Genomic DNA, 23,619 nt, shown 5'->3' with positions numbered 1-23,619 from the left:
TGGTCTGTCCAGTTAACACACATTAATAAAACCTCTCACAAATAAGTTGTTAGGCTTCTAGATTTTTGTCATAAACTTATCTAAATGTAATTTTAATACGATTCACATTTGGACAAATAATTATGAGCTTAAAAAGAATGCTTATCCAAGGTGAAACTAAAGGCAGTATGCAACAGCATTTGACCTATAGGGGGCCTACTAACACAACATTTCCCATTAATCCCATTACAATGTTAAATAGAATTTAGGATAGAACTTTAGTCTCAATTATGCTCAGTGCACATGCGATCTATACATACACTGTAAAATAAAATAAATAATACAGTAAAACAAATCAACATATGTGCACTACTTCAACAAAAGGAGGAATAAATTACAAATGGTAGGCTTATTTGTGCAATGCACAGATGAAAGTAATTGGGTACTATTACTATGATTTTATTTTATTTTTTAGATTAAGAAGTTGGCTATTGGGATCAATATCAGTCGTTGACTCGCTTGTTGATGGTAGCCTACACTGGATGAACAGCGAGTGCATCGTCCCCATTGACATATATAAAAGATCGTCCCCCACCAGTCATTACCTAAACACTACAGCCACCGTGTGGTTACAAACGGAACTGTTACACGCGTGACTGGCACATATTTTCTAGGCATGCAAGTTGATGAAAGTGACTGGAGAGGCAGAGGAAGCCGCGGTGTTCACCTCGTTGGTTTTTACGGCGGATGCACGCCGGTATCACAACATCAGCGCTCACCGAGGGCGCGTGGAAAGTTCACCTCAAAGTCTGTCTGTGTAAATGCACGCCCATGTGTGCTCTGTCTGTCTGTCTGTCTGCCTGCCTGTCTAATAGAGTGACCCCCCAGCGCGCTGTTTAAAGGGAAGACAAGAGAGCTGAGTCAACGAATCACAAGGAGAACGATGCAACAGTTGATGTGCGCAAGTTGCAGTTTTCTTGTATTTGGAGGCACGCGGAGGATGGTGGCTTTGATCTGTGGGGAAGAAAGCTCGGATGATTGGTTGTGTTAAAACCCCTCACTCTGTCAGATAAACCGAGAATTAGACAGAAAGATCTTCCCGTTTAAAAAGCAGTAAGTTTGTCTACTCGCGCGTCTTTTCTCATCAAAATGGACATTTGGACAGAAACGCATTTGGAGGGACTTGCTCTGCTGGAATGAAGTTGAAGTGGATTTCGGATGGTCTGCGGCGGTGAGTAGCAGTGCAGTCTGCACCAACATGCATCGGATTCTGCAGAGGAGGCGAGTGCGCAAGCTGCGGGTCTTCTGGGCTTCTCTGGCCCTGGTGGCTCTGTCTCTGGCCGCATGCAGCGCGCTTTTTACGGCGTGGACTTGGCGACAGACGCGAGACTTGTCTCAGTCCTTTAAGATCTTGCAGGACCGAATGGAGCAGGTTTGTATCATACTTCAAACCCAATCAAGCCTGAAAACATGAATAGCATGCATATTTGTACAAACAATAATATTTACTTGCTGGAACTATTACAGACCTTCAAGTGTTAAGTTATGTAACTTTTGTTTTGTGGCTGCGGTTACGGGAATCTTCGCGGGGGTTCTAGGCTATGTAAAAATGCAATTCCACACTTCACCCCCCCTTCCCCCTTGCACGTAGGCTACTCTATTCTCTTGCACCATTTCTCTGCTTGGCACTTTTATTGCTTCCCAATAAGTGCAGTCAGGTTGTGTAGAGTTACTGTTTATTTTTGTGTCCAACCCCCCTCTGCTCCCCCCGCCATGTTTAATTACTCTGGTGCCAGTTGTGCTCCAGTTTTATCTCAATTTACTGGAAAGCCTCAACTATTTGGCATGTGAGCGCTTTATACCCAACTGACTGCACAGAGGCTTGAGGCTGTGAAACAGGCTGGATGATAAAGTGTGGCAAGTGTAAAGCATTTGCAACATGCACAGCCACTTCTTGTGCACAGGTCAGGATTAACTATGTAGTTAAATGAGCAGAAACCAGTCCTAAATTATGTGCAATCTCATGCAAAGTGCAGTTTGGAGACTTCTTGCACTTGCAGCAAATGTTAGGCTCTAGCACGAGGTTGCATCACAAGGCAAATTATTTCTGTAAAAGCAGCCAAAAGGAGCTGATGGAAATTCTTCTGGTTTCAAGTCCACAGTATTTACAAAACCAGGTTGCACTGGATTTGAAATCAGGAGGACAGGTTGGCTGTGTATCATGCTGACACACACACACACACACACACACACACACACACACACACACACACACACACACACACACACACACACACACCAAAATGGGACACGTGGAGTGTTGATGCTGGAGCCTTTCCCAAGGGGCCCCGTTCTGTCCATTTGACCGCTGGCCAACTCCTGATGAGAGCCAGTGAGTGAACGTCTGGAGAGCGAAGAGCAACTCGCTGCCGCCATTTCCACAGTAGCAGTAAATTTAAACATGCTATCTGAGCCGCTATTCCTCTTACTTCATATACGCCTCCTTGGGTCATTCATTGGGCCCCAAGCCAAGGGTTTAAAACTTTGCTGGCTTGACAAAATTCATTCCTTTCTCAGAAAGGGGAGTAAAGATGTGAGGAATGCAAAGAACTAAAAACATGCATTAGGTGTCGCAACCAGTCTCTGAGGAAGTGGTAGACCTATTCTAAAGCGAGCATGGCAGCAGGGGCAGGATACTGGAAAAGACGAGCCTGTTTATGTGGCTGGCTGGCTGGCTGGAAGAGGCCGTTTGAGGCTGCATAGGATCTGTGCCAGAAAAAAGTCATAATAAACTTATTGGACATTTGTTAATAGTGCGTTTTTTTTCTCTCTCTTTCAACAGGTCAATACACAGAGGAAGGCCATTGTTCAGCTCATTCTGGAGAAGAGAGAGCTGCTAGTGGGGCAGCGCGTGAAGAGAGATGGTATTTAAAATCAAAAGTCTTCCACAGCTTAATTTTCTTAACTTCAGCACCACCAGCATATAGAAGTTTTGTGCTTTTTAGCCGCCCCAAATCACCACAGACAATACTTACCAACTGTGCTCGGTTTTTGTTTTTTTGTTTTTGGGAAGAACATTTAACACAAACGCTGGCCAGTCTTGGCCCACATGCCACTTTGGTCAGGCTTAGCGGGCCGCAGGCACAACCCACTGCTAAAAGTTGACACAGGAAAAAGAAGGTAGCTGGATGAATGTTTCAGAAATTACAGGTCTGACCAGAACGGCCTCGAAGCACAGAAAACCAGCTGGCGCGGGAGCGAGGCCTTGTTGCACGCTTTTGGGCAATGAAATAGATTTTTTTTCCCCCCGAGCACACAACTGACAAAGATTTGTTGTGAAAGCGGTGATATTTGATGACCTATCATTGCAGTATTTATAGCCCCGGCTTATGTCACCATCACGAGATAGCTTGATTATTCACATTTTGTCCGAGAGTGAACCCTCAGACGCTTTTATACTGGAATTTAGTCGAGGGATGAATATCCAAATTTAACAAAAGGATTCATTTAGAGAGCTGCATGTCTTGCCAAAATATCTATATTGATATCCTGCTGATATTAGCTTTTTTCTTTAGTAACTGATATCAAACTTTGTCTTCCAAAACGCATTAAACAGTGTTTCAGAAATTCATGGCTATCGATGGGAATAAAAAAGAGCAGCTTTTTCCAGTTTGTGGAAAGTTGACCACCGCGGTGCAGCGTTTCAGCAGGACACTGCTGGTATGTTCTCTCCTGATGACTGACAGCTCAAGTCAGGAAACTCTGGCCAGCCTGAGGGCTTTACGCTCGGCCATAGCAAATCCTAAATCTACAGGGTCACCCACCTGTGAGTTATTTTAGTAAGGACTTAATATTCCTGTATGATTGCGGGGGCCCTGGTGTTTGGCTGGCCAGTCTCAAAACATAAAGTATGCATTTCTCAGTTCATACATACAGTATTCAAGTTGTATCTGTGTCTGAAATCGCTCCCCGTAGGCCAGATTGCAAAGCTAAAATAAACCTTTAGTGAGTAACAAGAGCAGGCATTCTGCAGCTCTGGCCTTTTAGTGTTGTGTTTTATTTATTGTATTTATCCGAGCAGGGGCCGTAGCTGTTGCTTCACTCTGTTGTTAATCGACTTCTTTTGGGTCAGAGAGCAGCCAAAGACCTTTTTGACTCTCTTTTTCCGGCACTTCATTTCTCTCACTCAGTGTTCTTAGCTTTGTCTCTGAGGCTACATTTAATGCTTTCACTTTTCCCCTGTCTATCTTGTCTTTGTCCAACCTCCCCTACACACACAGCTCTCCATCCTCCTTCACTCCATCGCTCTAATTTCTCTGTATTTTCTAGATGACTGCGACCAGCTGGCACTAAGATTATCCCCCACAGGCAGAAAAAAATAAATAAATAATGAGAAGACGCACACGCTTTTGACTGAAAATAACAGTTTGAGGAAATATATTTAAGCAGATGACAGGAAATCCTTTGCCCATCTGCTAACCACGTTAAAAAGAGCCAGGTTAAATCTTAATGGCTTCAAATTAACACACCATGTTATTAGACAGATACAGATGGGAATGATTGTTTTATCAAACAACCACAGACATATTTTCTCTGCCATTCATATTCTGTCTCTCCTTGCCTTCTGAAGGGGGGGCGCTGCGAGGGAGGAATGGAAATGGAAAGAAAGCGGCGTCTCATTTTGAGAGTAAGTGGCTTGGCAGATCCCTTATAGTCGTCTCGTGTAGCATCTGCTGAAGTGGTTTCAATCATATACCCCTATACGATTGCACTCATAAAATCTTAATTGACTTTCCCTTTTCTCTCTCAATGTCTCACTTTCCACCAGTAACCAAAGTCTCATCTCAGCAAGGTAAGAGTCATAAAAATGAAGGATGGAAGATAATCTGTGAAATCTTTGTCTTTGAAATGGTTAACCTTAATGTGTGTGTGTGTGTGTGTGTGTGTGTGTGTGTGTGTGTGTGTGTGTGTGTGTGTGTGTGTGTGTGTGTGTGTGTGTGTGTGTGTGTGTGTCTCAGTGGGGGAGGGTGGTGTGATAAAGGGTTGGGAAGAGAGGACGTTGAATATGAGCAAAGCGGTGAGGTACAACAAGGAACAAGGCACCTTCACTGTGGAGAAAGCAGGCGTCTATTTCCTGTTCTGCCAGGTGAGTTTGTTCTGGGAGTTGGAGTTTGTTAAACTACACCACCATCACTCTCGTCATCCTCACGTTCCCCACAACTGTATCAAAAACCGTCACGTACTGAATGTTGGCTTGGCCAGATTCTTTGATCAGACATTTCCTATTTGAAATCAACAGCTTTGCTAATTAAAGACTGAATTGTATGTAGTCAAAGTCCTCATATGGTTGAGATGAGACCATTTTGTCCAATTGTATTCCTCCATGTGATTGAAGGAAGGTTTTGTTATCAGAACCAAAACTTTGGTGCTGGACAATTCAAACAATTGTCTTTGAAGTGTCTTTTAAAAGTAACATGCGGTTTAAATTTGATTAAAAAGAATTCAAAATGAGTAAAATTGGTTGAAGTGGTGGAGAAACCTAAGATCGATTTCATATTAGCAGCGAATCAGCAGATCCCATCTTGGGACGCAGCACCGCTTCTAAGATTTCTTACCTAATGCGGCTTCATAAAAAACAGCCTTTACTTTGTACAAACATCAGTCACGCTGTACTGGTACGTATCATGTTTTCACGGAGAGGTGGATATCAGGATTTGGTTAATCTCATGTAGCCAGACCTCGGTCTTGTCAAGTTGAAAAGAGGTCTGGAGAAAATCTAGTCAGAAAGAATTACGATAGCGGGAGCTTGGAAATCCTGATGTAGTCTGGTTAGTTTTCATGTGAATAGTTGAGAAACAAGTTCTCCTAGTGTCTCTGCTAACATCTCTTGATGAGATAATATTTTTTTCTGTCTTCCTCAGGTGTTGTTCAACGAGCAGCAGTCTCAGTATGTGAAGCTGGATGTGGTGACCATCGAACAGAGGCCTCAGAAGCTGCAGTGCATGGAGGGTTACGGGACGACCCCCTCCGCCGGGCCGCACCCGTTCCACTTCCTGAAGCCCTGCCAGGTGTCTGGCCTCCTGCGACTGGACAAAGGCACGGAGCTGCAGGCCATCACAGGCTCGTCCTTCAGACTCCATACTCTGGGCAATCCTTCAGCCTCGCCTCACATCTTCAGCATTTTTAAAGTGAACTGAAATGTGGAATTTTTCTTTTTACACAAACTTATCTAGGAACAACAACTTTTGTTTGTATGGATGAGGTTTTTTTTTTCTTCTACATGGTAAAACAGTCATGAGCAGTCTGGGCACCACATCATACCACAGCCTCTTCCTAAAGATGTCTATTTGACAGACAAATCGGACATTTGTGGAAGTTGTTGTGGATTTTTATTTTTTTTTTGCTCTGGGCAGCGGTGCTGTTTTGGAACGCAAAACACAGACATTTGGATTAAAATCAAGAATCGAAGTGGACGAAATTAATGTGTCCCAGGACAACAGATGATATGGAAGCTGTTCTGTAGATAATGGGCTTGATATAAAAAGAAAAATACTTGGATGTTCATCTTAGCCTTCGTATCATGTAATAAATTGTGCTTACACTCTCTTTATAAGACTGACATGCACCTTCCACTTTTATATCACCGGTGCCCTAAGAATCTGAGAGCAAGTCTGAAAGCGCCAGATCTCGCGCTATAAACAGCTGACACGAGTTCTCAATGATTTTTTTATACAATGCAGCATCTGTGTGTGAAATCTGATGTATAAACCAATTCTTGGGTATACTGATTTTATGATCTTTACAATGCAATGTGTGTCTGAGTGTCAAATTACTCAAGTCTTCTTTAAATACCTTGTATATACACATCACACATTTTACTTTTTAAATTTTTAATGTGGATGTGAATTTGTGCTCTTTTATAAGGTCAAATTTGATTGTAAGGTATTTGTGTACAGTATTGGCTTGACTTTTGGAAAGTACATACAGGTTTAAATATAGCTGGGTCTGTCTTTTCTGTTATCTGTTTGATGGCCCAATAACCATCACTTCCACTTCAGATAATTGTTAATTGACTGCAAGAGTTAGTCCTCATACTGTACGGCCAAAGCTATAGTGTAAGTAAAAGTTCATATTAAATATTACACCGATTTTGAATTGATTGTTTGGGATTTTCTGTCAGGAAAAGTCTTAATATTAGTATAGTATTAAGACTAGCGCGTATAGCAATACAAGGTGTTGCAGTCTGATGTATTGATAATACCCAAATAATTTACAGTCTTGTGAGCAGTGACAGTCTGCATGCTCACAATGACGTTAACATGCGGATGTTTAGCAGGTATAATGTTTACCATGTTACCTTAGTTTAGTGTGTTAGCTTGCTTAAATTTAGTTAATTGGCATTAAACACAAAGTACAACTGACGTTAATGGGAATGTGATTGGTTTAGCAGGTATTTAGCCATAGACCAGAGTATTGGATAAATAAAAATTTTAAATGTGTTTTTTTTGCCCTTTCATCACTCAAATCAAATTAGTTTCTTATAGTCAGAAATGGGAAAACCTGACCAACGCACAGCTCTAAAATACCATGAAAAAGATCCAACCTGCACCCATGGATCCGGGTTATACGTAAGGTTTAAGCCTGGTGTCCACTGTCAGGTATTAAAGGGTGACGCTGTTGCCTCCGCCATAGTTCATTAATACCGGACAATGGAAACCTCGAAGGGCATTAACCCACTTATAACATGGTCACTTGACAAATAACATTTTTTTAAACCATTAATTTATATTTGTATTTGTTTTACGCTTTTCCCAGTGCCTAGCACCGCCCAAGCACAAAAAAATGCCAATAAACCAGAGCATGTTTTTCTCCCATCCCAGAATGCTGTGTGGACTATTAGGGCTGCAACTAAGGATTATTTTCATAGTCGATTAATCTGTTGATTATTTTTTATGCTATTTCTCATTTATTCAATTAGTTGTTTGGTCTATAAAATGTCAGAAAATGGTGAAAAATGTGGATCAGTGTTTCCCAAAAGCCCAAGATAATGTCCTCAAATGTCTTGTTTTTTCCACAACTCAAAGATATTAAGTTTACTGTCACAGAGGAGAGAAGAAACTAGAAAATATTCACATTTATTTTTACTTTTGTCTTAAAAAATTACTCAAACCGACTAATCGATCATCAAAATAGCTGGCGATTAATTTAAGAGTTGACAACTAATCGATTAATCTTTGCAGCTCTAGTGGACTGGCCAGACCCTCCTCCACAGCGCCGCGGTTGAGCGAGACTAGCCGCAGCAACCTGAACAGCAAACGGGATGTGAGATAACATTATTCGCTGTAAAACAAAGTTCAGAGGGGCAGTGCAATTTACTTCTTGCAGCTTGTTTGTTAGCGTCATCCTGTGGCGTTAAGAGGACGAGGTACTGAAGCACCACACAGTGTTGGTAATAACAGACATTTTCTTCTTCTTTTAATTTAGCGCATTCATTTAGAATGGTAAACAGTCAGTTTCACCCAAACTCCTTTAGTAGCTGTCTTTTTTATGGACACCCTGCAGCCAATCAGAATCGTATAAAGAGTATTCACCCCGACCATGATTTAGGAAGACTGACAGCATAAAATCCAAATTAAATCCAATATTCATCACATCGTGTGATTTTGAGGTTTTCAGTCACATTGTTAGTCACTTCTTTATTTTTTGGAATTCTCTTTTTAGAAATAAAACTCCTTCCATTCTCTCATATGCTGCTGCTTTCTGTTATATTCCCTGCTACAATACAAACACTGTATTTCTAGCAGTGGGTTCAGCACTCCCACTCTTGTTTATAAGTAGTTTTTGTGGACGGACCGCATTGGTTTCTCCTCAGCACTTTACTGGAGCGAACGTAGTGGTTTTAATTGGAGCAAAACAATGTTTTCAAATGGAAAAATGTCAGATTTTGTGTAGACGTTATATCCTGTTTTATTTCCTCATCGTTTTCCTCTTCCCTTTTGTGTCTCACTCGCCCCCACCCCACACACCCCTGTGCACCTCATATTTCCTTGTCAGCACTGACACACAATGAATCCCCCGAGTGTCCTCTGTGCGCACACACGCACACGCACACACACACACACACAGCAGCCATCTAAATTTTCACTTCCTGAATCTGAACCTGAACCACATAGCTGAAGGTCTTTGAGGAAAAACATGAGACACACACACACACAAACACACACACACACACACACACACACACACACACACACACACACACAACACACACACACACACACACACACACACACACACACACACACACACACACACACACACACACACACAACACACACACACACACACACACACACACACACACACACACACACACACACACACACACACACACACACACACACTTCCCTTCCTTTTTTTCTAAATGTCAAAGTTTATTACCACCTCGGAAAAGTCTTGTGAAGAAGTTTTCTGTAAAATGATGATGATTTGTGTAATGCCTGGGCGGGTTTATTTTTGTTTTTATTTCTTCTGAACTCACTCATCAATTAACTTCTTTTTTTTTGTGGAAAAGTCCCTTATATTGTCTTCACATTTCATGAAAAAGCTGAGAAAAACAGCTTGCATGTCTCCAAAAACAAAGGTGAGCAGAAAATGTAGTAGTTAGTTATGTAATGTTATGACATGGAATAAAATGAATGGGATATACAATAGCTATAAAGCTGATTTAAAGCAAATCAATATTTCTATTAATAAATGGTCAAATTATTATTTGACCATTATTATTTGACACATTATTATGTGTAATGTGAAAGGGGTTGCTCTGCTTGTAATAACAAACCCAAGGATAATGATCACTACAGTTCCCCTCAGCTCTATCGAGTGTTTTAGCATCTTTAAGCTGTTAAGCTGTCTTGGTTTTATAGCCCGCAACGTTACGGTTTCTGTTCACACTCACTGCTCTCATCAGCATTGTTTCCAGCTGTGATAAACCCACTGTACGTTACCTAACCAGCACCGACAGCAGACTGGCAACATTAGCAACTAGCTGGTGAACATAGTGGAGCACCTAACAGCTAAAGAGCCAGATATTTGTCTCTGGAGTTGGTAGAGACCAAAACAGAGCTAAAAGGATACACTATTACACTTATTAGGTGGACACGAAAATAAATCCAAATGAATGCTTATGTTGCTCCATAGCAGTTGGATGTGTAAATGGCAACTGTTTGCTTACACACTAACAAAAACAACTTTAAGGTGATAATATGTTAGTGTTTCGCTGCCCCCAAGTGGCCAACAAATCAGTTAATATTAAAGAAAGGTTTTTATAATATAGAATATGCCATCAGTTAAAAATGTACACTACATACTGCAAAGCACTGTAAACAGTTCAAACAAGGATTGATTTTTCCCTCTCAGATTGTTGCATTTGAAGGATTTTTAGAGGCTCTGAGCTGAAAGTATACAGCGTTTACCAAGGGAGAAGCAAAACAGAGAGAAGCCATTAAAAAAATCGTATCCACTTATTCATCTTGTGATCCCTCATATTTATCTTGGGGCCCCTTGGGGGGTTTGGACTCCCAGCCTAAGAAGTGTATGAGAGTGTTTTCCCTGAACCTGTAAAGTCTGCAAGTTTAATGTCCATTTGTTGCAATAATATATAAATAACGTTAATGTTATACTTCATATATTGCTAAAAGTACCAACTGATAGCATCTGAAGAGTGAATATTTCATAATTTGGGTGAGTTTCGTGAATGAGTTTAATTACATTTTCAACAATATCAGTTAAAATGTCCTACATTTTGACATTTATATAGATTCTGCAGTGAAACTTTTTCCACATCTGAACATCATGCCTGAAACATAAGTGCAAAATGAATGTAAAGTTACAGAAGAGCATTCACAGGAGACAGTCAATAAATTATCTATAATGAGCCTGTCATTGTGCACTTAATGGGAGTTGACCTAATCTCCAGACACTTATCATCACAAAGCTGAGATAACAGTAAATAGTGAACTGTGTGGCATCAAGTCTGTTCTGAATAACAGAGGAGGGTGACTCTTCACCTACAGTCATCATGAATCACTAACCATCTGCTCTTCAAGGTTGTTGTGTGTGGGAGAATTAAGAATGTGTGATAAAGGCCTGTGAAGAGGAGACACTGCATCACTGCACTGCTCTCACAGCCGCCCGTCCTGCTTCCACACAGCATCCATGGAAATCAGCGCAGATTGACTGCAATTTTTAGTCTCTGATGACGACTGTTTGCTCGGTAAGAGGTTTGATTTACTTTCATTTTGCAACCAAAGCTAGATAGAACAGACTTTTTTTCTGCAAAGCCATGCTTCAAACTGTTTTTTTGAGATTCACCAATTTTATATTTTCAGCCTATTTTGATCTACAGGCTTTTATTTACACTAAGGATCTGAATCAGTTAGTTTAAGACCTGTTAAACCTTCCGTATTAAGTTGTAACATATGCAGGAAATGGGACAAAGCATATTTTAATTTATAATTTGTGGAACAAGTGGAGCCTTAAATGTTGTTTGTGTGTCAGTGTGCCTTTGCATAAGTTAAATGTCCACTAAGCTGCCATGAAAAGTAAGGGCGTAAAATTAAGCAGTAAAAAGGCCATCAATTTATATCAGGTGGTATTTGAACAAATTACGAGATGACAATGGTATTTTAAGCTATTTTAAAGTAAAACTACCGGTTGAAAGAAAGAAAATAACCATACTCTTACAAATGAAAAGTTACATATAAGCATTAAAATCCAACCTTGTTCAATACACTGTGGGGTCTTACTTGGTCTGAAATAGTAGCGATAGATTAAGATGAATCGTTTGTTACTTGTGCTAGTGTTCGACTATTCAAGGGTGGAAAGAGTAGGCTACTAGAATATTTTACTCAAGCAAAAGTACTGTTGAAGACATTTTACTCAAGTAAAAGTTACTTACTTGTGTAAAAATTTACAAAGTAGTAGCTAGCTAGGTCAGTTCAAATGTAGCCTACTCTGAGTAAACTTAGCTTGATGATTGCAGCCTTTGCATACAACTGATTATCAATTATAAGTAAACAAACATCTTTAAGCCTTATATAGTATGTGTCAAACTTAAGGCCCGGGGGCCAAATCCAGCCCCTTGCAAATTTTGATCTGGCCCTTCATTTCAATTTAGGTTCACAGTAAATTTTGGCCAGACTAGTTGTGCACCATACCAAAAAAAAAAAAATTCAGGAAACTGTTTTTCATACTGTAATTATGCGACACTGCCGTGCAGAATTTGACCGATTTACCGACTTTGAGACTCAGAATTCCCTGCAGAAGCAGAGAGTTTTTTAATATTCAGGCTATGATACAGGTTGCGGTGAGTAGACTGGGTGGTATAGCTGCTTTTAAAAATGTAATGTTTGTTTTTCATGACTTGCTAAATTCTACGATGGCTAAGAAACGTTTTTGCTGACTTTTTTTAGGGTTTCATGTCGACCAAACTGTATGGGAGAACGCTATATGAGACATGCAATAATACTAAGTTAATAGACTTTATTTGTTAAATAAAAGCATGTCAATAAACAACATGTCTGGCCCTTATTGTGATCGTCATTTCCAGTGTGGCCCTTTAAATAAATGAGGAGTTTGACACCCCTGGCTTACAAGATAGCTAGCAATTACACCAAAATGAGCTCTGGACACCGCGGCGGGTGGAAAAAGCGGTATTGCAGTATTAAGCCACATATATTAATTTACCTGACAGTTTAACAGCAGAATAAAGCATAAGCACGGCAAGATGTGTAAAGACAACTCCACAGCAGCTACAGCCCACAAACCACAAACACATAGCTAGCTAGCTAAAGCAGAAAAGAAAGCCTACACACCGCTACACTACTACGTTGCTAGGCAACGCATTGCTTGTTCACGTCCTCCCCATAGACAGTATATAAGGTCCTCCCCTGTACTGTGAGCCATTATGAAATAGAATGAGTTAGCTAGCTAGCTAGCTTAATAACTCACGTCTGAAGTTACGTCATTCTGTGAAGTCCTCCTTAATCTGCTCCAGGAATATAACAAGTTTACCTAGCCTCTCTGTCCCACTGCAAAAGCAGCACAAAGGCCTCATGCACTTCAACGAAGATAAAAGTTCCTCAGAAAATGTTGAAGTCACCGCTAGAGGATCCACCGAGCGCACATTAGCATTTAGCTAGTGTTTTAGCCTTTAGACCCAGCATGCACCTGCTCGCATGGGTGTGTTTCATTTGGGTCCCTTTGCGTGCTAGCGTTGAATCAGTGATTAACGTAACTGCAAATTAAATGCAACCTTCTTTTTTTAATCTATGCTGAAATACAATAATGACAATCTTAAATATAACCAGTGAGGATAAATGTCTTTGTGTGTAATCTAACCATAATAATAAATAATTATGTTTCAATAAAACGTTTGCAGTGAGCTAGCTAAATGCTAAGGTCCGCATGCTAACATTCTCACACAAACATGCTGATGTTTACAGGTAACAGGTTTAATTTGTTACTATTTTCCACTATTTTCCGACTGAGTTTAACATGTTAGCATGCTAACATTTGCTAATTAGCACTAAACACAAAGTTCAGGATGGGAATTGCAGGTATTTGGTCAAAATCCAAACTTTGGACGAATTTGACCTGATGATGGCGCTAGATTAAAAGTCATAGGATCACCAAAGTTAGAATTTATCCTCTAGATCCTTCAATATCTGTAGCAAATTTCATGTCAATCCATCCAATAGTTGCTGAGATATTTCACTCTGTGCCAAAATGATAGACCAAACAACATCCCTTGAGCCATAAAACTAGCTAGCACTACAGGCAAAAACCAAACTGACAATGTTTGTAAAATACAGTATAAACACCATTACTAAAAATCCACACAGTGCTTTTTATCATTTCATTCATTTTATTACAAACAAAAAAAGAAAGAAAAAACAAAAAAGGAGATGCATCATCATTGACATGTTTCACTGTCACTCATCATTTGATCAGCACCACTACATACACAGTGACACAAGATACCCAGAAATTAACACAAAACTCTGGAGGGAGGACAAAGAAAAAGAACTAAGTGCTTTTAACATTTAATTTCAGGGGGTGCAAAAACTTTAGTATGAAACATAATTTGTAAAATGGACTATTACCTAGGAAGTGTAAAATGTCCGGGATTTACAAGATAAATTAACTCCTTACAGTAGCTATCTTTTTTTAATTTCAATTTAAAGCAGACTGACTAGGATTTACAGGTTGACATCAGGTTCTTAATTCAGTTTGATGACTTGTTCAGCTATGTTTATTAAGGCGTTTTTCAATGATTGCAGTATATAAAATGTATTTCCAGCCTTCAATTTTCCAGATAATAACCGTGTATTTTTACTGGGGTTAGATAGTATTTTCTTTCAGCTCATAGAAGCATTTAGGGTTACATATGGCATATTTTCTATGTATGTTTGTCATTTGCAAGCCCCAAATCTAAAAATTTAAGCAAGAAAAACAAGTTTTCTTGTAATATATCTACCTCTGAAGTTAGCTCAACTTCTTCGTTTGCGTTTTCTTGTAATATAGGACAAACATGGCAAAGAGGTGCGTTTGTGTGTCACACATACTGTATCGATTTTTTCATATTTCTCGTTACAAAAAAAAATTCTCATTTGGTAGAAGCTTTTTCTCGAATAGCAACAGCGAGAACAACGACAACATTGACGACAATACTCATAACCGCAAGAGTAAAGTATATCACAGGATTTTGTATAAAGAAATAGAAACTTGAAAAAAAAAAAGATTGATAAAGGGAGGGGGTGTCAAAAGGAGTGTGTAAGATGATTGATGGGTTTTAATAACACTTACTTGCTTATGAAAAGGTTAGAAACATTCATAGGTTTCTGAAAAATAACGTCGTCGCAAACCCCCAAAATACCTCAAAGCTCTTTACATACACTAGTACCAGGGGAGCGAAATGGGATGGCGGCAAATACTTAATGTGGTCCTGAATATAATTATCATATTATACCTTGCTGCACGTGTTTTTATCTGAACATGTACTATTGAAGAAAATAAAAAAAAAAGATACCTGGAGCTGTGCTTGGAGTTGCTTGGACTGAGAAATCAGAGGTTCAGCCTCTTTTGGGAGAATTAGAAACAGTATTAAAACTGTAGGCACAGCTTGACACCATCCCTCCCTCCCTTCCACGAGACAGCATTATTGTGATTAGAGCATGCTTAAGGGGATGGAGCGCGGCGGTAGAAATGATTTTAGTTTCACATGCAGCTTCCTGTCGAGGGGAGGAGGAGGAAGAGGAAGGTTACATGGTCTATTGAGAGATCTAAAGGTTTCTAGGATTGAGGTGGGTTGAGAGTTGTGTGCGTGTAAGTGTTGTGTGTGTAATAAACTGTAAGTGTGTATGTAGATGAGGTTAGAAGCATCCCAAGAGGAGGAGTAGGAGGCCTGTGTGAAGTGGCCCGCTTATGAGGAGTATAATGGTTTGAGGCAGACAAGAAAAGGTCACAAGAGACAATATGGACTGTATACTGTAGGTGTGTGTGTGTGTGTGTGTGTGTGTGTCCGTTGACAGTAAGTGCACGTGCGTGAGTGTGTTTATGTACTTGTGTGTGTGATTGTAGTTTTTCAGGGAGTACCAGTCAGCAAAGTTTTAGAAGACTTTTGTGTGTGCGTGTGTGTGTGTGTGTGTGTGTGTGTGTGTGTGTGTGTGTGTGTGTGTGTGTGTGTGTGTGTGTGTGTGTGTGAATGAAGCAACTATAATCACAAGCAGATCAATAAGTGCAGCCTAATAAGTTAGTCAATTAGTTTTAATACTGGATCTGTGGTTTACCATCAAAAGTTTCTGGAGAAAAGATATCTTTGCAGCAAAAAGGTTTCTTTGTGTCGGTGTGTCTGTGCGTGCGTGTGTGTGTGTGTGTGTGTGTGTGTGTGTGTGTGTGTGTGTGCGTGTGTGCGTGTAGTCTAGTCGTCGATACAGATGACCTCTCCACTGCGCTGCTCCCGCCGGTTGACGAGCAACTCTGCTTCCCGCTCCTTCTTTACAGACATGTGTGGCCCATTCAACACTGCAAGGGGAGAGAGAGACGCCACAGTCTGAGTTTTCCGTTAAGTCAGTTCCACATGTAACTTGTCTTTGTTTTGATGTTTTCCCTCGCAGACTGAAAACAGAAGATTATCTATGAAACACTGTTTTTACTCACATGAGAACGCACAAGGAAATACACAAATTTAGATATTGTTTCAAGACTGCTATTAAACATCTTTTGGGCATAAATGACAGGCTCAGGTTGGTGAAGACCACTTATGAACAAAAGTGAACCTTAACAACATAAAAAAGAGAGAACATTAGTCCAGAGACTCTGTTCTGTATGTTTATGAGATATTGCTGGGACATTTTTTTTGGGATATCTACAGTATGGATGTAGAATATTTATAGATACTGTAGATTCAATTTGCTGGGGAGCCTTTTTTTAATAATTGTGAATGTCCAATAGGTTTGACATCCGGACATTTTGTGGATGTATTATTATTACTACTACTACTACTACTACTACTACTACTACTACTACTACTACTACTACTACTACTACTACTAGCAGCCTACTAGTTGTGGATGTTTCTCAGGTGCACGTGTTTGAGTATTCCAAGCAGGTAGACTTATTTTTGTACATGTTATGTAATGTTTTAAATGTGCTGCATGTGCTGTATATTTAGCATTTTTAACTTCAATGAAGGCAATAGTGTAATTACAGTTAATCAGGCCATTACAGAGAGATTAAACATGCTTATTGTTCTCCATGTTCTCAATTTATTTTTCTTCAAATCTGGGTAATTATCTGTTTACTTTGAATATTAAGAAAATTGGGGAAAAAGATCAGACTCAAAATAATAATAAAAAAGATGATTAAACAATTTTTTCGCCCAAAACCCAAACTTTTCTTCTTGGTGCACAATTTCTCTGAATTACTGGAAGTAATCTAGGAGAAAATCAACTCCTTTTAAAAAATGTTTTAAAATTTTCCACTGACAATTGATTTTATTGTACCATTCTCTTCAGGGAATCAAAATATTTTGCAGTGGAGCTGACAAGGGGAACAAGAAGAAGTAACATCCTCTATTGCAACATAAAGCAAAGTTTATGGGAAATACGGCCCGTTTCTAAAAATATCTCTAGTGCTGAGGGGGAACCAGCCAATCCTCTCAGTCGTGTTTATTGATGATAATGCAATCAAAGTATCATAATATAGTGAAAGAGGGAAGCAGCAAGGCTTGCTTGATAATACTTTGATAATCTTTTTAATGAGCGAACTTGCATAATACAGTAAATCAATATATCATATTACATATACAGTATCATGTTTACAATAATAATAAAACCCCAGAAATGCAAAACTTTTAACCTGGAGAAAGTGAGGCCCAACAACGAGTAAACACACGCACACACTCACACACACACACAGGCACATAAAGTCATAAACACACAAACGCACACATGCATGAAAATTAACTTCTTTTTACACGACTGCACAGCTGGCCAGCTAAACTTCCCACATTTGTGCGCTATCATGAATCTGCTGGGGGAGTGGAACGGCAAGTTCAGCGCTCCTATCAAAACAAAGCCAGGAATAGACCAGCAGTGTACTTCTCTCACTCGCTCCACGGGAAAAAAAATAATCTGTCATAACACCCCTGTGCAGATCAAAGATGCGATAAGGAGTGTATTGAGCTGAAGATGTTTAGGGGGAGGGGGGGCAGGACTATAACTTTGTGTGTACCAGAGTGGGGATCACTTATCTGAACACGTGGCATTTCGCCAATGGAGGCCAACAGAGGGGATAGAGAGAAAGAAGAGAGACAGAGTCAGTGTGTGCTTGTGTGTGTGTGTGTGTGTGTGTGTGTGTGTGTGTGTCAGACAAAATCTGATAAGAAGCAAAACAAATCGAGGTAAAGACTGGGTGAAAGAGCACGAGGAATTACGGGTGTAGAGCGAAGACAGAAAGTGAAGAGAGAAGTAAGAGATGATGAGATGGAAAAAAAAACGGCAGAGTGCTCCCATAGAGGAAAAAATAGAGCCTGACCGATACGTAGCCGTGGCCAATAATACAGCCAAAAAGTGGAGTACGGCAATGGCAAAGATGTGATTGCATACTTTGTCCACCAGAGAGCGCTGACAAGTCCATTTTTCAACTGCAAAATGTTCGGTCTGTACATGTTTCGGTCACAATTGTTCAAAAATCTAATTTAAAAGGATCTATCTTTTAAGGATTCATAAAAAAATAAATAAAAAAATAAGCCAATCTATTTTTGTCAATTTTTTTTAATTCCTCTTATAGTTATAATCCTTACGAATATCATGAAATCAAAGCCTGCTTTTGATAACATGTATTTTTTCAGTAATAGCCATCCAATGTTTTAATATTCAGTAACTACCTCATTATTTAGTAGTTTTCATTGTTAGTGTTACCTACCTACACACAAGGTATCCACATGAAGTGATTCAGCGTATAAGCTTGTTTTGAAAATTAATTGCATCGATATCAGCCTCACTGTTCATTCTCTTAACCCAAACTGTAACGTTTCCTACTTCTGTTGCTCCACATTAAAAACGTTCAACTAGCAAAACACAGGATGGCTTTCGTGTGAAGCAGTCACATGAAACACAATGTTGTCCCAGAGGTTAGCGCTGACATGCTGGTATCGGCCTTACATAAATCCAGTATGACTTGGGCTCTACAAAAAAGGCATATAAGGTAAAGAAGTGGTGAAGATAAAGCAGGAGGAATTCAACGAGACACTTGTGTTACAACAGATAATGTACAACAGATTCCCTCTACGATGCCAAATTCACTCTCCAATACTTCACCTCTGTCCATCCAAACTCCTCCTCTATCTCTTTCTCCATACAGATCCCTCGCTCTCTGCAGGCTGCCCGCAGCTTCACAGTAGCAGCAGACTAGACACAAACATTTTAGGTTGGCAGTGATAATTGTAGTTAGAGTAAATATATGATAAATCCAACAGCCCACGTCTGAACATACTGTATCTCTAAGAATTCCATTATTCATATACTGTGCCTAAAACTCTAGGACGGTTCAAGTTCAGAAAAGCAATAAAAACATTCCTGGCCATCATGTCTCTCCCTGTAGGTCCTGCCTACTATCTGATAGAAGTGAACGCTGCCATCTTGGCAGGAAACGCAGCATTTTTGCTTGTTGAAAAGCTTTGCGTGAGTGTATCTATGCCAAAAGCTTTCATCAGGAAGAACCTTCTGCCTCTGGACTGTCAACTGTTCAGGAACTAAAAAAGCTCAACTTTGATTTTAGAATTAATAGTCTGTCCAAGACTTGAAGACTGAGACTTGAAAAGAGTTTTGTAAATCATTGTGTTGCAAGAGTTTGGAAGTAAAATGATCAATCAAGGATTTCACTGTAAACACTTTTTATTTGCATGCATGTCTATGCTTCTCTGTGTTGTTCTTTTAAGGCTGTGTATTGCACTTCATGATGTGAAATGTGATTATTGAAAGTTGGTCAGATTCTTAGTGTTGGTTACAGATTCTTTTATCAGATATTTCCTGATTTAAACCTGTATTCATTGACGTTTTTGTTGTTTCTGTCCACCTACTGAGAGGCAGTGCAATTTTAGCTCTGTTTTGGTCCCCACCAACTCCTAAATAAATTATCTGGCTCTTTAGCTGCTACATGCTCCACTGTGTTCACCAGCTAGTCGCTAACTTTGTTGGGTAGCTTTAACTTTAACATTAACTGATATGTGCCGGGTCCAGGCTGCACGCCTAGTGGCACTCATGACTCTTTCCATGAAAAGCCCGGGCCCTGTGTATTGAATTCTTCCTCAATTTATGTTGTGATAGGTATATATAACTTTAGTTACAGACTCAAGGTCCAGATAAAATAGAAGAAGAATGGTGAATCCGCTAAGTAAGAAGACGCACTTAACTGCAAACTTAACAAATTTAGCATCCATTCCTCGTCAGCCTGTCCCAAAAAATGAGACAGATAATTATTTTAACACACTAACACTAGCCTTACTAAATGTCAGGTCTTTGGCAGGAAAAATCATTTTTAATCAATGAACTGCAGAGTTGGGGGATAATTCTCAGTGGGTTTGTCATTATGAGTAACTCCTTTCATATTGCACATGGTAATTTGATCCATTTTTAATATACAAATATTGATTCATGTAGCTTTAAGTTATAATTTTACTACTTTTAGGCAGTATTTTGTTAAAATTCTTGTATGGTTGCTTTGTGTTAAAATTAACCATTTGAAAAGTTTATCTTATTTCGTGATAAACATTCTTATATTGCTTAAAGTAAGGTATCCAAAAAAAAGTATCTTTTTGGAATAAGTAAAGAAAGTCAGGTATCATATTGCCATGAATATCGTACATTTTAAACAATACCTAGTTTTGATAAAAACGGCAGAGCTACCATGCACACAAACACGTTCTTTTCACACCCATACAGCATTCCTCAACCTTTATACATACAGTACAGTTCACATTGCAGGCCGCCCCACTGCTACACTTCTCTGGTCTTTATGTCCTTCCATCTTAAAAGGGAAATACCACTCAATTTTAGCTTAAAAATACTCATACATCCTAGAAAAACTGTGAAACTCTACCTTCCAGAAACGAGGCAGAGGAGTTTGCCCTGCTCTTTAGTCTGGGGTGTCACAAAGATGTACAGCTCTACTGCACACACACTGAGCTGGAAAAACGATGACACAGCCCAGAGTGTTTTATTTTCTCGGGGATCAGGGGACGTTTTCCAGTGTGGAATCCATCACAAAAAAGAAGCTTCAGGAACGAAAATGTCTCCTCGGGCTTCAAAGTGAGTCTCCCCTTTTTCTTTCAATGACAGATTACAGTCTTTAGCTTTGGGGAAGAGCTGCTCGTAAATACAGATTTGCTGTGATGAGGCTTAAAAACAGGAAATGTGAGTTCATTGGAGTGATATTCCCCTTTAAGTGACCCCCCCACAAAAAAAGGTGCAATAGTAAAAATGCTTTGTAATACAGTACATAGCTCAATTGGGTCAGAGCAATGTTGCTACTGACTGTTGGACAAAGGCAACGTCTAAGGTTTTTTTTATTATTTTTTTTTTTTTATATCTATGGTTCTTGTTTCTATACTTGGTTGGACTTAGGAATGCTAGGGCAAAGGAGTCCATGGGAAGAAATGTTTTAAACTCTTTTTCTTTTTTTCCTTTTTTTTTTTGCAAGATAATCCGAGTTCATCCCTTTTTATTCCAAGTTTGGATTCCATCTGCCTGTACTAAGCAGAATTAAGTTCTTTGCAGGTTTTCAGGTTGTGTGTGAGGTCCACAGTGTATAGATGTATATGTGTGTATGTTAGACTGAGAAAGAGACACTGAGGAGTGAAGGACTGTGGAGGAATGAGGGAGTACAGGGTCAGAGCGAGGGGACAGGCTTGTTCAGTCAGCCGGCGCATGAAGAATTGATCCGGGGGGAAATCTTTTTCTCCGCAGAGGGAGAAACAGAAAAAGAAGGAGTTTTAAGGAGAAAAAATCCTCCTTTGTTGCATTTTTCTCCATTTCGGCCTTCATATCTGAAATCCTGAAAACCTGTGATTGCATTAACATACAATCTTTTTTCCATCCTTCTACAGTCCAGACATCTTTGCCTTTCAAAGACAGATTTTGGGGCTTTTTTTTCAGTAGTGCCTTTTCTCTTTACTTGAGGATTTGTTTGTTCCAGACAGGTCATTGCTCTTTTTCCCCACCTGTCTCTCTGCCTCATCCCCCCCTCCCCCAACCATCATTAGTGCTTGATCTCAGAGACAGCTTTTCACCTCTCCCTTCTTATTTTGGCCCTTTCTGCAGTTGATTACTTGTTTTCTTTCAAGTGCCGCCACATCTTTTTACTTTTCATGTCCTCTCCTTTTTGCCTCCCGTCCTTATTTGAGACAACCAGTGAGCTTTTCTTCTCCCTTTATATTCCTCACATTCCAGCAGTGTCAAAGTGCTCTGTCCTTGGATCCTTTTTGGACTTCCTCCTCATGCATTCAAGTTTTCGTTTCTCCTTTTCAGCTTTCACTGTCACATTTTTGTTTAATTCCTGGGTGTTTTATCCAAATGACCTCTCTCCTCTTTGGGAGTCTCCTCAGGGTTTCTTTGGTCGCCCGTTGCGCGGCAGGTTCTCCACCGTGTTGCTGAGCCGGTATTTGACGATGATGCTGTGCACCGTGGACTTGGGCATCCTCAGCTCCTGCCCGATGGCCCCCTCGGACTTGCCGTCCTTCCAAAGGTCCACCACTCGCTGCCGCTGCACCACATCGTGCTCCTTGGTCTTCTGGCAAGCAGCGTTTGGCCCTCCGGCGGCTCCCCAAGCAGCTCCACCGGTGGCCCCAGCAGCGGCGGCGGCTTCTGTGAGGGCAGACAAGCGGCAGACTGTAGTGGAGACTCGGAGAGGGGAGCAGGATAATGTCACACTTTACTGGTCCCCGTAGGGAATTTTAGTTTGCCTCCCTCCTCTGCAGGGAGGTCAGAGGTCAGGGGGGAGCTACTGGAGCTGGCGGGGGTTCATTGTTCTGCTCAAGGAGACTTCAGCAGGGCGGCTGCTTGCAGACATGAGGGCTTGAACCAGTGTGCTCCACTTGAAGGGCAATCTCCCTAACTTCTACGCCCCTAAAGGGTGAAGTTTTTTTCTAGAATGTGGGACTCCTTTAAGTGCAGATGAGTAGCTTCCTCATGGCAGTACAGATTGCTGAAACAGGTTTACCAAAAATGCAATTCAAGAAATAGTGCAAATGTTGAGATATTGCCATGTGTGAGACAGCAACAATCCTTCATTGGAGCATTTGGTGTATCATTACATTTTGTAGTTCACAGAGTGCAGCTAAAGCAGTAGATGTGTAGTTTAAAAGTGCCACGGGAGACATGCATATTTCTGGATATGTTTTGTGCACTCAAATGAGGGAGCTTCTCTCAGGAGAGGGCTATTAATGGAGGGAAGCTAGGAGGTCACGAAATCAGAGAATTGTGTTGTTTTAACTTGTCCATTTCTCCTGCTCACTTTTTCCCTCCCCGGCTGAGTCTAAAAAGGTCAGGAACCAGCGCGACCCTAATCAAGACCATAAATATGGCCTCATTTGCTGCATGCTTCTGCCCTGCCAGAGTTCAGGGCGTTCAAACTGCACTGAGCTCAGCTCGGCCTGTGCTCAGCTCAGCTGCTCGCCGCGAGGCCCCCGCAAGCAAAACCCACGGAGAACACAACTCGCGAACGACTATTTCTGAACAGCCAGCGCTGGGCCCAGCCCTCCACCGGTTCACAAGTCACAACACGACGTTTACACAACCAAACTCCTTCTGTGGTTTCTGTCCCTCTCAAAATACCTTGGTACAAAGTCCAAATGTTTTCTTGGTATGGCCAGACACAGAGCATAATGACATTTTCAGAGATAGGCCCTGGCTCTCTAAAATGCAATGCTTTTGACAGATGTCTCAGTCTACAATTACATAAATCAAGATACACTGAGTGAAAGGCAGGCCCAGCACTGAGAGAGCTGGGTGTTGTGGTTTTTAGGGCAAAGCTATTGGGGAATATCAGGTTTTACTAGTTATCTCTGCCACATCGCTG

At 40.5% G+C, this 23,619-nt stretch overlaps 2 protein-coding genes across 6 annotated transcripts in view; one reads left to right on the top strand and one right to left on the bottom strand.

The window, feature by feature from the left end:
- Window positions 1-642: 642 nt before the first annotated feature.
- tnfsf12 (TNF superfamily member 12) lies at window positions 643-7,478 on the top strand. Its single transcript, XM_028564939.1, has 6 exons — window positions 643-1,411; window positions 2,822-2,903; window positions 4,610-4,666; window positions 4,808-4,831; window positions 4,998-5,125; window positions 5,901-7,478. Exons 1-6 carry the CDS (start codon window positions 1,238-1,240, stop codon window positions 6,174-6,176), a joined length of 741 nt encoding a protein of 246 aa, XP_028420740.1. The 5' UTR covers window positions 643-1,237; the 3' UTR covers window positions 6,177-7,478.
- Window positions 7,479-13,886: 6,408 nt separating this feature from the next.
- chd3 (chromodomain helicase DNA binding protein 3) overlaps window positions 13,887-23,619 on the bottom strand; it is a 46,816-nt gene continuing 37,083 nt past the window's right edge. For 2 of the 5 annotated variants that reach the window (XM_028563980.1, XM_028563982.1), the window contains exon 40: window positions 17,092-22,406. In XM_028563980.1, coding sequence (XP_028419781.1) covers window positions 22,144-22,406 — 263 coding nt within the window. In that variant the 3' untranslated portion in view covers window positions 17,092-22,143. Of the gene's footprint in view, window positions 16,066-17,091; window positions 22,407-23,619 lie in introns of those variants that run through there. The other 3 variants (XM_028563978.1, XM_028563979.1, XM_028563981.1) reach the window with 2 other exon arrangements.

This window comes from Perca flavescens, chromosome 19, assembly GCF_004354835.1.
Source record: "Perca flavescens isolate YP-PL-M2 chromosome 19, PFLA_1.0, whole genome shotgun sequence".
In the NCBI taxonomy this organism is placed as follows: domain Eukaryota; kingdom Metazoa; phylum Chordata; class Actinopteri; order Perciformes; family Percidae; genus Perca; species Perca flavescens.
This window is presented reverse-complemented; position numbering and strand designations above follow the sequence as displayed.